The sequence below is a fragment of the Columba livia genome, chromosome 5, assembly GCF_036013475.1.
Source record: "Columba livia isolate bColLiv1 breed racing homer chromosome 5, bColLiv1.pat.W.v2, whole genome shotgun sequence".
NCBI lineage: Eukaryota > Metazoa > Chordata > Aves > Columbiformes > Columbidae > Columba > Columba livia.
Genome location: NC_088606.1, coordinates 33,299,167 through 33,317,268, shown reverse-complemented (window position 1 = coordinate 33,317,268; position 18,102 = coordinate 33,299,167). Strand labels below are relative to the sequence as shown.

Genomic DNA, 18,102 nt, shown 5'->3' with positions numbered 1-18,102 from the left:
TTTTGTCACCTGCCTGCTGGTTTCTCACAGCAAGAGCTGCAACTTTTCGCATCAATCTGTAAATTCAGGATTATTTTAGGTATCTGGTGACGGTATTTTTTGCAGTCTTTTGTAATGCCCACTCTTGTAACTGACAAAATACATCCCTTATGGGCCCCGAATTCCAACAGAGAAGAAAAACTTTGAATCCAGCCTGCTAGATGTGGAATCATGGGCAACTTTGCTCCCTGTACAGATGTGAATTAGCTTTCAAAACTCAGGTGATTAGGGTCCATACTTAGAATTAGTTACAGATAATTAGGTAAATCCAAAGCAGTAAGTTACCACATCTTTTCTAAGGAAAACTCCAATTGTAAATATTTCTAAGTTAATGATTTAGGCTAAAAAGTAGCTAGCACTCAAACTAGCTATAAATTACACCTTGAAATTTAGGTTAGCGGAATAGATACAAGTAAAATCTTAGAACTGAACAAGTAATATCTGTTGATAAATAATAAAAAAATAATAATAAATTGTTCTAGAGCAAAATCACTCAATCTCTGCCCTCACAACAAAGCTCAATTATAAACGCTGCACTTTGAATTACAAAGCATTTAAAGGCTGTTAGTCAGCTAAATGGGCGAAAAAAACTGCACTAAAGCTTTAAGGAACACTTTGGGACAATAACATCCTCATTAAAAAATAAGGATACATCAAAACTCTTGAGTTAAAAGGTTAAGTGTTAGTCTCTGTGTAGCTGATAAATGTTGAGCTAATCTAATCAGCGGTTGTAAGAGGCAATGCCATCAGCTTGCTGCCCTGACCTGTGCTTCTAGTTTTCACAAAAGTAAGATTTAAGAAAGATGTCAACTTCAGGCCTTTGACCTAGCAAGGACCTTGTTTGTGGCAGCCTGGTGTTCTGCTGAACAGACTGAGAACTTTCAGCTCAAATCAGTAACATGTGCACTTCACTAATCCAACACATGGCTTGGAAATTAAAATGCAACGTGATCGAGTGCTTCAGGACATTTTAACAGTTAAGAATGCAGCTAAAGGGAAAAAAAAGTGCTTGTTTCTGTGTTTTGCTTTGGGGAGGGGGAAAAGGACAAATTCAATTGTATTGCTTTTCTTCAAAAAAGCGGGGAAACAAAAATTCAGTTAATTAGTTCATGGATGACTGACCTAGGGGAAATAAGGAGGTTGTATGTTTCTTTATGACATGTGTCACTTATTAGATAAGTAGGTTTTACTACTTCCAATTGAGCTAAGTCAAAACTAATTAGAGGGTAGTTAAATTACAATCTAAATACAATAAAAGGTAATAAAAATAGCAAATGGCATTTTGGTCATCAATAATATTCCTAAAAGCAGTTGATTATTTCCAATAGTTCCTGCATTGATAATTTCCAATTATTAGCGTAACAGGCTTTGCCAGCTGCTGGAATGACAGTTTAACCAGAACAGACTTTTCACATCATTTAACCAGATTAATTTACTTAATGCCATCTTTTACTGGTACTTACATGTGACTCTAGACACTACATATTAATATGGATTTTATATGAACCAAAATCCACCCACACTTTTTGGTTATTACGGAATGATCAAGTATACAGTAAAATTCACAGAGAGATGTAGTGATGCTTACTAGCAGCATCTCAGGTCAGGGTTGAGATTTTAGATTTGATAATAAAACAATGCCTGTAATACCCATGCAGATTTTCACTTACTAAGGGTGAAGACTATATATCACTATTTTACAATTATGGATTAAAAATACATGTACCTACATATATACAGAAATTTCTTCCATCTGAATTAGCTAAGAAATAATGACCTAACTACAGTTTCTGGCACACATATGATCATCCCTTGCATTTCCAGTTTTTAGCCTTAGATGAAAACTTGAGTAGGAAATGAACTGCTAAACTTGGATGAAGCAAAGATGACAACGCTCGGTTAAAGAAACTAAAAAGAGAAAATAGAAAAGTTAAACTACCTTTCACTAAAAACAACCACATCTCTTTTTGATACTCTAGCATGAAAACATGCCAGCTTAATTTCCATCTGGATGTTCATACAGAAAAAGTGACTTCTGTTGTTTTTTCTTTTTATCTGGAAGATGCTTCTCCTGATTTTAGAGTGCCAGTGTCTAATAAATTTATAGTCAGCCTATTTTCTTAGTTTTCAGAGACGGGAAAGAAAATGCTGAGAAAGCCAGTTAAAATTATTATACTTATTGGGATAGATGGTAGAGAGGATATTAAGACTACATACTGGGCAAGTGCAGTTCACATAATTTGAATTTCTTTTGCAATTAAAATTGTTAGTGAAAACATACAAAGCATTGCTTATATGTAGTTTAATAACATCTAAATATGTTTACTTGTCTATGTAAAGCTACTTATATTTCAACCTACCTACTATCTCAGATTTTTCATCACTTATTTATACCTGCTAATCATGCAGTGACTGCTTCCTTGTAATAAAATAAATACATTGCAGAAAAGTAGAATGGACAGTTAGCATTACACAGTATAAAAGGTCTTAAACATTTTTTTTTTTTGGCGAGAGAGCTCTGCATTTAAGAATTGAACATGGTATTGTACTTCTGCAAAAACATTTCCTTCTACAATGTAATAAAGGAACAGGACAGAGCAGGACATTTTCCTAATGGCTGTGAACTTAAAAAAATCTGATTTAGTAGCCATAAGAACTATAATCTGCTATTATTCACTATGATTTAATGAATTCAGAGTAATGGACAGAGTATAGGTGGAAAGGATTTTATATCTGCAGAAGACTCAATATTTAAGCAAACCTAGAATTATGACATACACATCACCTAAAGCCATACGGCAGTATCTGCTGTAATAGAAACATAATTGATATGCAAAGACCTGTTTGGAGTTTTGGTATAAATGATTCTGTTCTGCATTTCCATTCCAGGGATACTCAATGCAGGAACTGAGATTGTCATAGACTAGATTGGTTATACTTTAGTCGGACTGAGATGGGTTTTCAAAAAACAGATTTGTACTACTCCTGTGTATCTTTAAATGGAAAGAAAATGTAAAGCTCCATTTAAATATTTTCTGCACTGATCTCATGTCACATTTTGAAAATATTCTAACAGTAGACCTATGCACCATTATATAATGACAATATTTATGAAAAGTCATAAGTACATAGCAATACAGAAACTAGGGAAGTATTCAAAGCTCTAGTAATGGAAAATAGCCTCCGTTATTTCAGTCAGATTAGATGCAAAACTTTGACGCATCCATTTGATGCCTTTCAGAATTTACTCAGCATTTACCTTTTTACTTTTATAGAAGAGTAAAATTATTGAATCCAAGTTCCTACAAATATTATTTATTTTAGTTTAGATCCAAATTCTATAAGGAATGTCTAGTCATTAATTTTTTAAACTGCTGTTTTTATAAATGTTTTGTAAAATTAATCCACCGCATTAAAAAGAATTGTATTTCCTCAATCAGAACTAAATTGTCCTCATTCATTCTGAAATAGATGCTTCATACCACAAGGTGTAACTTCTGTCAGTCTTCCAAAACTCTAATATCTTCTGCAATAAATAAAAAAGGCATTTGCCTTGGGAAAAGAAAAAAAAGAAAAATCCTCTACCTCCAAGACAAGTAACTAAATGTGATAAAAGCACTGAAAGTACCTCCTAAATCAAACTTACCAAGAAAATCTCTTATTGAAGAGAAGACAGAAAAGGTGTTACGAGGAACAATTTTCAACCAGCATCATTAGAAGATCAAGATATGGCCACTACCTTGTGAAACAGTCTTACAAACTCATAGTACCACTGAAATACTACTCATTTAAGATACTTTTTAAGATACTTTAAAGGGATCTTTCTTTTGAAGAAAGACATTTTCCTAAACACGGAACAATGAATTTTGATTATCTTTTTTTGATTATCTTCTTCATCTTTCTTTAAGGTGTTATCTGAAGTTAATGTTTCTCAAGCAATAGGTCACAAAATGAAAAAGGATATAATAGCAAATGATCTTTTATCCACTGGAAAAATACAGCTTCCAAACAAAATAGTGCGCTATAACACAACATCCAGGATTCACATAGCATTCATTAAAAAGATTGTGGGCCATGCCTGCCTTTCCTTTGTCAGCTTTGAATTTGTCCATATTTTGCTATAAAAGAATTTCAAATAATTTTGTATTTAGTCATTAATGAAAATTTTGTTTAATTTAAATACGTCAATAAAGAAACAAACGTAGCTGGAATCTCAACCATTTGGATGCCACTGTAGACTTTAGCAGGCGTCATACACCTGGACTGCAGACAGCAGAGAGTGAAAATAGACGGAATTGGCTTCTCATTTTGATCAAGATGTGGATGACAAAACTTCAGCACCAAAGCACATTAGGGCATATGGAAGGTAGGAAGAGAGGAAGAGGAGGTGATAAAAAACAACCCTCACCCTAAAAACATCTCTCGAAAAGCTGAGAGGAGATGAACTAACAAAGTCAGTGGAAGTACTGAAGGCAGTTATGAGCAATGAAACAATTGAAACGACACTGAAGCCAGCGACAGCTGCACCAAAGAGCCCGATGAGGCAGGTTCTGCCCCATTCACACCCTCGTGATTCCACTGGGAGGGAAGGAAGAGTATGGCCAAAAGACAGCATGTTGAAGCAATTCTAGGCCTCATTGTTCAAACAATCCTAATCTTTTAGTGCTCTGAGACGCACCTGAATGCAAACACGTCAAAAGCTCTATTTCATACAAAAAAGGGAAGATTTTGCATTATTCAGAGAAGAGACCTGGTGCTACTTTAGCATATGTTGATAGTTTCTTTAGTTCTGCTGGAGAAACATCTTAGAAAATAACTAGGTAGAATATTTGGCAAACTTAGATGAACATGTGCAGGACAGGCAACCAGAATAAAGGAGATTCAGGTGCAGATATACCATGTTTAAATGATCACCTCCTAGGTGTGGTTTGTGTGTGTGTGGACAGGGGAACTACATTTATAATCTTAGACTCAATGGCTCATCCTGGAGAATCACAAGCTCCTTCAGTTTACTAAGATATTTTCTTGACAATATCACTGCAACTCAAGAAACGCAATACAGTTTTGAAATGTTCAGGTATAGGGAATCAAGGGCCAAGTTCCTGGCTGGCCTAAATTAAGACTCCTTCAAATCTGAGTGATGAGACTCAAAGAGCAAGAGTGTAACTCTAAAAAAAAAGAGGAAAAGGTGATGGATGGGGGTGGGGGAGCAGGATTCATGTCAACGAAGCAGTCTTACTTTTTAAATATGGCACAGAAAGTTTCTATTCCATGACCTTTAAGCAAGAGAGAAAATTCTATGCTATACATTTAAATAAGTGAGAAGGAGAAAATGTTTATGTAGCTAAATTTAGTAAGACCAGGTCAAGAAATGTGTTGATCGTGCAATGAGACATCTTGAAGCACTTATTAAAAAAGCTAGATTCTACGCAGTACTCAAACGAATAGTTGCTGCACTAGCTTTAAAATCGGCAAGAAACAAGACATTTGGTAAAAGGAAGGAATCAGACCATACGTAAAGCATTAAAATAAAATAAATATATTTAATCCTATTTTCTAACAAAAAAATCACTGCCAAAAAGGACAAGTTGATACTTCTCACTAAATCTGTGCTCAATCCATAAACACTTTTAAGGAATTCAGGAGTCTGTGTCAGGAATTCAGAAGGCACAGTGCAATACCGAAATGATGCTTTCATCATACTTTTTTTAATCTCAGTGAAAATAAATAGGTAAGAACCATTGATAATTAAACAAACAAAGAAAACAAGCAAACAAAACAAAAAAAAGCAAGTCCCCAAAAAACCTAACAGACTCCTGAAGCCACAGATAAAAAGACCCACTATCAGTGGGACACAGAACTGCTATTTAAGTCTGCAAGGTTTTTTTAAATTTTGTTTTTGAATCCTTAACATCATTTTCTGCAGAGCACCCAAAAAATCATAAATTCTCCTTTTGTACCACCAGTTATAGTGTCTCAATAGATGTCAACACCACAGAACTGGAATACATTTCAAGAGCAAGCAGCAGGAAATGAACCTGAAGAAATTTTAACTATGTACAGTAGGGTGAAAGGATAGGAACAGGGGCTTATGTTTTATTAGTTTTGTCCACGAGAAAGAAAGTACTCCACTTATCCATAAAAAGGGTGCAGGCCAAAATCATAAAGAACATGTTAACACCGCTAGCTTGTAATGGATGCAATCACACTATTACTATCTAAATTTTTGTTTATTTTTCAACAGATTGGTGTCTGCAAATCATGCTGTCTCACACTGCCGTTCCTGTGTAACCTTAACCATTATTCCTACTGTGCAAAGTGAAGCACAAATTTAAGGTGACAAAGCACCAGTTGGCTGATGTGAAGTACGCTACGAAAGCAGAAACCTCTGAAAGCTTCACAGCCATTATGAAATAACTGACCTATATGAAACTGCTACCATGGTTCACAAATTTATTGTCAGGTTCCAGCCTCTAGCTGTTCTCTGATTGTTCTAAATACTTGACAAACTGAAGCCTTTTCACTTTCCGTTGAAATTGCCTCATCTCCCTGTCAGAGCGCCATGGGGGACTCCATTACTTTTCTGACTTCTTTCCCCTACTGACAAGTCATTTAGCTGGCTTCTTGTTGTGAAGGCTGTCCATGTCAAATTAGCCAGGGCCCCTATTGTCCTTATTACCACTCGAAAAGCCATCATGAGTAATGCTACGGGGTCCCTCAGTTGTCATCATTTGTCAGAAAGAAAGGGAGTGTGGTTACATATAGCTGACAGGTAATTTCAGTGTCTACAATTACCCCAATTAGTCTTGTCATAAACAATTCGATAAACGCACACCAATACAAACAGATAAACACACCAAGGTTTCTCACTATTAATGTCATGTAATGGATAAATCAGCGATATAATGCTATATTTTATTTATTTCTTTAAACTATCCTCAGCTGCAAGCTGGCAGTTGCTACCTGGTCAGCACAAATTGTACTATCTACTTTCATTAGCTCGTCTCTGCAAGAGAATATGAAAGGCTGTGACAAAATTCATTTAGAAAGAGCGTGAAAGAGCAGATTGCCTAAAGCAGGTGTTATAACAAAGATAAAACAAAGGTTTCTTTTGTCAGTCCAGTGCTACCACGAGCTTTAAAGGAGACTACTTTGTCCTTAAAAACAAACATAAAATATGAGAGAGACGGAAAGAGAAAGCAGTGAAATACATTCCTTCTGAAATTAAGAACACTCGCTTCCCACCATATCTCAGGTAAGCAGGTAAGTCTTTTAACAATATACAATACGAAGCCTGATTTTCAGAGGGGGTCACAATATTAACTGAATTCTCTCCACATATTTTTTCTAATTTTCTGACAAAAAACACCTTATAATGCCATACAGCTCCTGAAAGATTTGATAATTATTCCACATAATCTGCAACATAATCCCTGCTGCTCCTATACAAGAATTATTTGAGAATGGATTTAGTAATTCCAACTCACTAGACAGTCTGTAGTACTCTGTTAAAGTCGTTTGGGGCATAAAATATTGATAACGTTGACTGCTCTTCTAAAATGTCAGGTAGACCTGTTATAAACACAACAGTGAAAAAGGCAGCTTTAATAATATCCATATTAAGCACTGAATTATGAATTGCTAAGCTTATCCTTGTGATCCACCTAAATAAACATTGAGATCTTGACATCTCTAGAGTCCACAGCACCCTGTCTGTTTGCTGACCGCAGGCTTAAGTGATGGCTGGAAAACTGAACACAGACATGTTGTTGTAGGAAATTGCTTTTGGCAACTATTTGTTCAAACTCAAGATTTTTTTTAAACCTACACTAAGAACCCACCAGAAAACAGGACAGGTCTCCCTAATGAGTAATCTATTTTAGCACAGTCTTGTCTAGGCATGACAGTTTACTGAGAGGCTTGAAAAACTCGTAATTACCAGTGTTACAGGGCAATTAATGTATATTACACTGCACTACTCATGGCAGCAACTGTCATTTTCTCAATAAAAATGAGTACTCTTCAGCTAAAGGTGACATTAATTGGGACTTTAATGACTATGCAGAGGAGCTGAAGCCAAATATGAACAAAACAGCGATTCAATGAGCGACTTCAGAAACGAGAAAATTGTACTAAAATGAGATTAATTGCTGTTTAGAAAAAGGAAAGAACCTAAAAAGCTATTAAATTGCAGGGTTTGGGTGCCCGGGTGATGGTTGTGATGTTAATCTTGCATTCTCACAGCAGGCAAATATTCACTAAATTCAGAGCCTTCTGACAGCAGGAAAAATCATGTATGCTTAACTTCAATCCATCAAAAATATATTTCAGCTTTTATCAGTGTTCTAAATACTTCTGCAATTTCAAAAATTACTGCTCCATTCCTTGGCTGTCATCATGCAAATGCGAACACTGTCAATATTGCTATGAAAAATTCCCTGGCTTCAAAAGGCCTACTTCGGTGATAAAGAAAGAAGAACGTGAAGATTAGAATTGCAAAACACACACTACTAATATAAGAGAAAGCAACAATAAGAATTTAATGTTTAAGTTGTGGAAACTACTAAAATAGAAAATGACGGGGTGTTGTTTTAGTGTGTGTGGGAAAAAAAAAACCAAAGAATTCCCCAGCTCTCCCATAAAATCTTGCAAAGCTTATAACTTTATAGATAATTACTCATTGCAAATAATTAGGACATAATTTTGCAGCTTGACTTCAGGTGATATAATTATTAAAACTGCTCTGCAGTTTCTAAAAGCCTTTATCCGTGCTACTTAATTCTTTAAAGCAATTATATAATTGCTTTTCTTTATAGCCTTTTTAACTGTCATGATGACTGTATACATAAAACATTGCACTTAAACTCTGACATATAAGAGGGATAAACATAGCTCTGATTCACTTTGAAGTTATATCTCCTCTAACTTCAGATCTTAAAACAGAAAATCAGTTTAGCCTTTCAGGTTGAAAATTGCATATGGACTATTCATATGCCTTAAGAAGCAAAGCCCCCTCTTCCACCCAAACCTGCAACAGTTGCACCCTGGAAGAGACAAAAATAGAGCACATGGTTTTTTACAATTTCCTATTCCATAAGTGTCTGCGTCTTCGTAACTAAACATCCATCTCATCTACACTTTAAAAATCTCTACATGCATACACACATCCACAAGGGCTGCATCCACTAGGCAATACAATAAAGATGATGACAACAGGGAGACTGTACCTTCACATCAGCAGGTTTCAAAAACACAATTAATAACATTATACCTATTAGCACTTCCAATAGCTACATTCAGAAATTCCGCTATAAATGTCTTAAATACAAAAATAATGGGCAAACAGTTTCAGTTAGGAACTTAAACCAATCACTGCATGCTGAATTGGGTCCAGAACTTGTCATAACATTAATGTACCTACTTTGCATACAGTACTTTGATGATTAGTCAAGACTGTTCATTACATAACTATTACTTAAAGTAGCTGAAAAATGCATGGGCTAATGTTACCATAGCAACCTTTAAGTTACTCAAGAAACTAACGAGTTTCAACTTTAAAATTTGATGATGCAATTTTTTGCATTAAACATCCAGTCTTTTGCAGAGGACAAACAAAACAAAGCAATGCACAGGCACTTCACGATTGAGTGTTCACAGTTCGCACAAGTGACTGAAATAACTTCCAGTTTTGATGGTTCCTTCAGTTTTGATGTCACGAAAATCTGCATTTAGGAAATGATATTTTATCAGTTGTTTTACAACACCGTGTATCTCCAGTGACACAGTTACTTTAAAACTTTTGAAACAAAATTTAGAATTTGCTTATGCAACACAGGATCATCAGGTTGAATTTGATTTGTAATATAAAGCTCGGACCATTAGCAACAGCCAATCCTAGAGTATGCACATAGACTATTAGCACCTCTGATACTTTTAGAATTTCATTTTTAAAGGTTTCTTGTGAACTTTTCAATTACAAGACTCTTAGCTCACTCTAAAGAACAACATTATATACTTCTGAAGGCAAGCTTGGCAAACACGCTGTCACAAAGGGGGAACCACTGTCACAAGGTCAAATCACAGCCCAATGCAGTTAGTGGATAACTACCCACTGTCTCTAGCAAAACAATGATTTAATCTAGAGAACAATATAAAAATCATCATTTTCCATACTATTTATAGTTCTACCCCAGACACCCTGCATAGGCTGCATGGCAAGTAAAAGTTATGTGTGCCTTTGTTCTGTTATTTGATTTGAAACTGGAGAAAAAGAAGTGTTTTTCACATGAAAACTGCATTTCTTTCATATTCAAATGAAATACTAACAGTAATATTGTTCTTAAACTTTAAGTGAACAAGACTTCAACTTGGACTTCGGAAAGCATCACCTCAAAACACGAAGAGAAAGGTAACTGCTGAAAAAAACCTCAGAGTTTTTCTTCTTGTGTGGAGATGAATACACATGGAATAGCAGGACTGCAGCATATACCAATCACAGGAGGACAAGAAATTGAATCTGAAGAGACTGACTATGTTGTCACAACACACACATACTCCAAGTTTTGTAATACAATTGGTTTAAGATCATGTTGACAATAGAAATAGGAATGCATATATCCACTAACTCAATACTTTCCGTTTTCTCCTCCTTCTCTTCTTTCTCCAATTTTGTCCTGATTTAATTTTCATTACTTGCACAACGTAATTTCATATGTTCTAAGTTTGTATGTAAGAATGCTGACCTGTATGGATTTTTGCAGGTTATTTTGCTCTTCCATAATATTAACAACATGAACTTTTCAGAATATAGGCCAAGCTGAAGCTTCTCATAAAATCAGAAAGCATTTTTTCCCTCTTAAAAAGTGATAATTCGTATGATGTATATAATTAGGATAATTTGGATAACATATAGAATCAGAAAAATAAATGTAAGAATTAAAGCTCCAAAGTACATTAGGAATATATATGTACTTAAAAGCTGCAGATGGTTCTTCAGACTTCAAGAGGAAAATTACAGTGACCAGTTTACACAACAGAGCCAATGTGTATTTTAGATTTTTAAAAACATTTTGAGTATCTTCTTGTCTTGAAAAACAAGTTAATAGAACTTATTGGTAAAGGTAGCACTATTAAACCCATGGAATTGATAACATCAAGATATTTGTGTCATGATAAGGTAAAAAATTCTACTGAAATCCCAAAAGAACCAAGAAACCATATAAATCTGGGTGTACTAGTAAGGACAAAAAAAGGCATTGTGCATCTTTTGCAGGGGCAACAATGAAAACCTGTTACTAACTCTCTGGGACTATGCCTGATACATTCTCTTACAGAATTTGATGAGGTCAATGGAATTTGAATTGTCCTGTAACATCGTAAACTATTGACCTTTAAAGCATCAAAATTGACTGCACTGTGGTATCAAAAGAATTGTTTCCATATGCAGAAATGCATGTTCATGAAGTCCATGAGTCCTAAGGTTTGGGTAGAGTTTGTTTTGAATGCAGAAAACCAAAGGGATCAAGCAACAGGAATAATAGCAGTAATGTAACATAAAGCTACTTGTATGGCCTTCACTGCCTCCTATTTATTTATTTATTTAAGGTTCTGTGAGTTTCTGAAATCAGATTTATCTCATTTAATCTCAAAGTGATAGTTTTCTTAGCTATTCTCTGAAATATTGCAGAGCCTCCCTCTATCTTCAGGGCTAAGAGTTAAACAGTACCACGATTTAAATGAAAAACACTTGAATATAAACAAGATCCCTAGAACTTTCTCAAATGGCAGTATCAGTGTTTCCCTATAAAAGTAAGTAATACAATCCCCTAATAGTACCATTGTGGAAATAGGGAAAAGAACAAATCCAATACTTATAATGTAGAATGCTAAACAGAAAGACCTGTTACCTACAGACCAGATCTCTCACAGGAAGAAGATTATTATCTTCCAGTTCTGGCTATAGTCAGTATGGTTTTGGTAGAACATTCCTCTTGTTACTCTTGCATCTTCTATTCCCAGCATAACCTCCAGGCTCATGAATGTATTAACCAATAGGTTGCAGTTCAGGATGGTATCTCAGCCGTAGTTTGGATGTTCAACAGAAGAGTTGCTCTGAAGGTACACAGTTCAACTATTTTTGCTAACTGTTACCTGACTGGGTTTTCCACACATCCAAACCACCAGATTTCTATGACTTCAATTAAAAAAGGTGGTATCAATGGAAGCAGGAGCATATGCATACCTCCACGGGACTTGACACACTGCTTTAGTCTGCATTTCACAGGCACAAATGTGGGCCCACTGCTTCTGAAAGGCTTCAGTCAGAAAGTGCGTGTCCTCCTGCTAGGTATTTGAGATCTGGGAGGTTTGTTTTAGACTTGTATGTCTTGTAGAGGATTTTCCAGAACTCTTCTACAGCTCTACATGGGAGCTCCCAAGGGCTTTGAGCTTAGTTTCTCTGAATCTTATGTAGGAGAATCTTATTTAGAAACTCTAATTTAAGTGCAACCTCAGTGAGTACATCCACCTTACTGATTCAGGGCATTGCAACAGGTTGTCTTAAAAGCAGATTTGTCTTGCGTTTATGGGTAGAGCCTTGCAGTATGAACTCGAGATCATCACAAGAGTGCTTGAAGAGGTGTCTCTCTTGACAAAGCATCCCATTTAGCATATGGGTCTCAGATCTTCCAAGAACTAACTTGTCATGAGTATGTTGCATGCATTCAGAAACGAAAAGTGGTGGAAACTTCATTGCTAGTAAAGGTACAATGAGGACATATGGACCTAGAATCATAATGGATATCTCAAAGTTACACTTGGGCCCTCTCCTTTCATGGTGCACAGGTCAATAACAAATGGGATGACAAATGAGGTCTACACTCCCCCAGGTATGTCTCACAAAAGTTGAAACTAATGATGATGCCTGTACTCTGACAACTTAGTCTATGTATTTCAAAACCAGAAAATTAGCAATGTAGCTAAACAGAACTTTCTAATCTTTATTCTTCTCACCCTTCTTTTGTAATCATTACAGTCAACATGATCATCTCATTTATTAAAAACACCTATGGCCCTCTGTAGCTCCTCGTATCTGGCATGTTCAAATCTGGCTTTCTTCAGGGCATCTTTATTTCCTACTTTCTCATTTCATCAACACAGATGAGATTTCCTTAAAAGTGCTCACTTCTTCTCTGTATTTCAGCAAAATACCTTTCTATGAACTTGATCAGTGCAGTCTGCTCCACTTATCTCCATCCAAAACAATTTTGCAAAAAAAAAAAAAAGTGGGACCATTTAAGTTTATAATGTCTTTCTTTGTGCCTGGAAAGTGGAAGACCTGTTACAGAGGAAGACCTACATGCCTTTCACAGTTCTATCATCTCTCTCCTTTCTCTAGCAAACTGTCAAATCCCACACTGAAATGGCAAACCACCTTTATCCTTTATCCCCAATTGCCTCTCAAGGTTAGCAATAATTCGCAAAAAGCATTAACAAAACCAATCTGTTATTTTCCTCTAAATCTCTCACCTGTCAAAACACATGCAAAATTTAGCAGGCTGCTGACATACTCAGATCAGTGAATACTACGCTGGCCAATATTATCTTATTGACTCTTTGCACTGCACTATAAACATCTGTTGACTCTTGTCATTATACTTGAACATTAAATTCTGTAGGACCAAGTATCTCTTGTTCTGTTCTATGTCAATTTCTAACACATTTTATTAGGACTTTCAGGTGTAGTTTCAATACATGCAGTAAACAATAACTAACATAATGTGTAATGGTGCAGGGAAATAGTTCAACCCAAAGCCACTTTGTATGCTAACAGAAAATCTCCAGATATGAAAAATAACAGCAAAGTTGAGATTTTACTCTTAATTCATATTGCTTAGAGAAAAGACATAATATGTTTTTAAAAAGCAGGTTCACATAATAAAAATATCATCAAACTGAAAAAGAACAATGATATAAAATACCAAAGTAAGTGTTCCAAGTTTTGTCCTCTATTCTTGATAGTAACCACTCTGCTTCAAAAAGAACAACAAAAACATAACAAAACAACGCAAAATACAACCTCCTAGATATCTTTTCAAAACCTTTTTAATTCAAGGCAATTAGAGATTTCTTTGACAAGCCTTTTATATCTTGTAAGTATTTATATCTCATCTTGTGAAAGAGCAAACAATCTTTTTTGTTATCATAAATTGGTATAAAATGATGTTTAAATACTCATGTTTTTCATAAACTTCAAGAGGCAATAACACAATCATAGTGAGTTCTGTAGTTTAATTATGTATCAAGTAAAACTAAATTAGAAGTGCTGTATTTCAAAAGTCATTGTTAAACAACAGTAGGAACAGATTTTTTTTTTAGTCATGTCATAAAGGCTTTCTTCTCCATAATGTTTTCTATTGCTTTCTCTGCAGACCTACTGTTTAAGAACTGGATTACCTAGGACTTAGGATAATATTTGAAGGTGGAATTTCTTTACCTCAAGAAAAGCATTAAAAGCTCAGTTAAAGTACTCCTTATGTCACTAACTGTAGCAAAGGAAAAAAAAAAAAGTTGTGAGAGGTGAAAACTATCAGTGTGCGAGGACAACTTTCTTTCCCATTTCTGTGTTTTTATCCCTTTGCCCAAAGACTGCAAGAGGCTTTCTACTTTTGAATTCAGAAGACAATGAAAATTTAAATATTTGTTGGTAAATAGATCCTAATATGGGATCACTTCTGCACAAAGTAATTTAAGCCAAAACAATGCCTGTATGTTTTTAACATATAACTGAATACAGTTATTAATTGCTACAGATGGATCACATATTTGCACCTCTGCTTAATTCTACTTGTTAAAAATACTTGAAAACATTTATGTTGAAAGCCTGAGTTTTAATCTTTGTATGGTACAAGTTTGCCTTAGGTAAAAAGACGAGTACACCTGCAAAAGGCAGCAGGATTGTTGCCTCTATTTTTTTTTTTTTTTCCCATGAAAATGGCAGATGAGACATCAGCTTCTCTCACAAAATGACTGATTAGTTGGGATGAAGTTCAGTCAAATCCTATGAAAACTTAGACAATGATACTGCACCGTATTAAATTTCAGCAGATAGAGATCTCTTTAGAATTGTAGTATAAAGAAGGGAAAGCAGTGAAGTTGATTCCTATTCCAGTTTCTTCTCAAACTTATTTATTAAAACTGAAGGGTTCCTCTTCTTTACTAATTTTAGGACATGGAAAAGAAACTGGGACCTTTAGCTCCCACTGAAGTTTTCTTTCAAGTTTTCACTTTGTCAGCGGCTTTCACATTCCTCTGGGATAAAGCAATTACATGGCATCTGTACTGAGGAATTATATATTGATAGGTTGAAACAAATGCTATCTCCTTATTAAAAACTGTTTGAACATTCAACTTGGTATTCACATGCAGTGGAAAATATCAGCAACTCATGATGCTGACATTTTAAATTATGCAGCGTATTATATTTTTCCACTCTGATACAAACAACATATAATGTGATTTACACAGTGAATTTTTGGTAACTATGGTATGAAAGGAAAACCACATAGTATACACAAAAGAAATCTGAGAAGTGTTTATATATTGTCTACTATCCCAAGGTATATTTATAGAATTTGCTTGTCTTAAAGACTCCTTTGACAGAGAAATATAGAAGAGCCTTTCTAGAAAACAGTAGATTGAAATAGTATAAACATTTTGAAAAGTAAGAATCTTTGTAATCCTCATCTGTGTATTTCATGTAGAAACATTTACAGACGTTATCAAGACATATGTGCAATAGCTGCTTTATGTTCTGCTGATCTGTTTCCAGGTTTCTAATCAGTATCAGGTTAACTTATGCTCACATTTCCTGAATCACAGGCATTTTCGAGTCACTAAAATTCACTGTAAAAAATGAAAAAACTCCATTTAATTATTTTCAAATTTTAGAACATGGTTAAAACCTTTTTTTTTTCTAAAATACAAGGATTGATCTCTGGTGATAAGAGTAACTCTACAATAATTCTTTTCACGATTTGCCTTTTCTGATGTAACTGCTTGTTTCCCCATTTCTTTTTGCAAAAGAGAAAGAAAAAAACAAGGCAAGCATTTCTAGCAAATGTCTTAATCTGGTCAAAATAAGCCTCTATGGCTTTGGTCCACAGAAGCTTTATTAGTTTCCTGGGCTCCATAGTGGGATAAACTATTTCATGCATGAAGGGATCAGCATTCCTTCTTCTAATCATTGCTATTGTACCCACTACAAAGCTCTCTGAACATCTCCTATGGATATCACATGCCATCTTAATCACCCCTCAATTAATAACTTTATACTCAGATTTCAGTTCTGTCACTTCTACATACACTGTTACTTGGCGATGACACTGAATCCTTAACTGAGTATGTTGAGACTACAGCAATTTTTCCACCACAAAAACATTCTTACACTGAAAGTGTCCAGACAGCAGTTTCCAGTGAGAAAGTGTAACAGCTTAATACAGCGGGTAATCCCCTCCTAGTGCCATGACAGATGCTGGTGCCCCTGTCTGCTGTGATCATCCTGTAACTTTTAGAAGCAGAAACCATCTTCCTATGTGCTTTGATAAACAACGTGGTAGCTGATATTGTTTACATAAAAATTATCAGCAGTCTCTGCTAGCATCAGCTAAACCTTTAACACCTCAAAGTTGGATTTTTATACCGTGGGTTTGCTGGCACATCTTACTACATTCTTCTGAACGTAATGCAAGTGGTCTCAAATGGGCAAAAAAGAAGTCAGCAATTTCTGCTCTAGTCTAGTAATATTGTAATTAATTTGCCAATTAATTTTACTTGTCTCCTCAGGCAGAAGTCACCTGTACCTTTCCAGTTGGATTCCTGCTCACTTTTTGAAGATGGTGTTAAACTAAAGGAAATGCTAAAGGAACACAGATTGACATGTTGAATATTCTCACTTGCAGATGAGAACAGAAGGAATATCACCTGAATATTAGTATTCTCTTTATACTCAAAATCAGGGACATACAGGTTCTCAGAGGGTGAAAGGTATGGTGTCACCAAATTCTCTCAGAACATATTTTCAGCTGAATTATTCTCCTTTTGATAGTATATTAAATCATGCAGTCTAAGGTGCTACTGGGAGAAAGAAAAAAACTAACTACATTTAGCTTTTTAAAAGCTTCCTCTTATCCCCATTCAATCAGCCCTTAATCTTCCAGAATACATAACTCCCAAAATTTACATACTGTATGGTTTGACAAACAGCAACATCCACTGTTTCCCAGAATACATGTAGCAGCAGAAATCTAAGCAAAGTCTGCCACACACTCCTCCAGGATAAGCACGTAGATCAGTATTTGTCTCTTACAATTTGTAAATGCCTAGCAGTTTTGCAATATACATAATGAATACAAATTTGCATACAAAAGGCTTATTTTCCTTTACTTTCTATGGAGTGCTTAGACACAGTCCAAGCGCAGATGAAAAACATAGACCCAGATTACAGACAATAAGATATTGCATGCACAACTGTAATGCATTTATGTAATAAGCTTATATTTAATAAATTAAGGATAAATGAAAACCATCTAAAATGTTTTAGCAAAATGGAACCAGAAGAAAGGTAAGATGCACGGCCTGTTGAGACCTGACCAGTGTGCTGCAAACTATTTAGGAAAATAAAAAAAACAAATGTGCTATCCAGTATGTCGTAGTTATGCTTGTGAAGAAAGCCTAAAAATACAGAATCGCAGAATGCCCTGAGTTGGAAGGGACCCACAAGGATCATGGAGTTCAGCTCCTGTCCCTGCATATGACAACGTCACAGTTCACACCATGTGTCTGAGGGCATAGTCCAGTCTCTTCTTGAACACTGTCAGGCTTGGGGCCGTGACACGTCCCTGGGGAGCCTGTTCCAGTGTCCACCACCCTCTGGGTGAAGAACTTTTTCCTGATGTCCAATCTAAACCTCCCCTGGCACATCTTCCTGCCATTTCCTTGGGTTCTGTCATTGGTCACCAGATAAAAGAGACCAGCGCCAGCAAAATTTGTCATGGAAATAGAAGG

The 18,102-nt window shown here is 35.5% G+C and overlaps 1 protein-coding gene across 7 annotated transcripts in view; it reads right to left on the bottom strand.

The window, feature by feature from the left end:
• The window catches only part of CDIN1 (CDAN1 interacting nuclease 1), a 124,909-nt gene that overhangs the window by 24,701 nt on the left and 82,106 nt on the right, over positions 1-18,102 (bottom strand). For 2 of the 7 annotated variants that reach the window (XR_010472934.1, XM_065064206.1), the window contains one exon: positions 1-18,102. This exon is cut by the window's left edge and continues 17,727 nt beyond it. The exons of 4 other annotated variants lie outside the window; for them this stretch is intronic. Coding sequence is in view for 2 of the 3 variants with exons in the window: in XM_065064206.1 (XP_064920278.1) it covers positions 18,087-18,102 (16 nt within the window). In the remaining variant the exon portion in view is untranslated. One more of the 7 variants, XM_065064207.1, reaches the window with a different exon arrangement.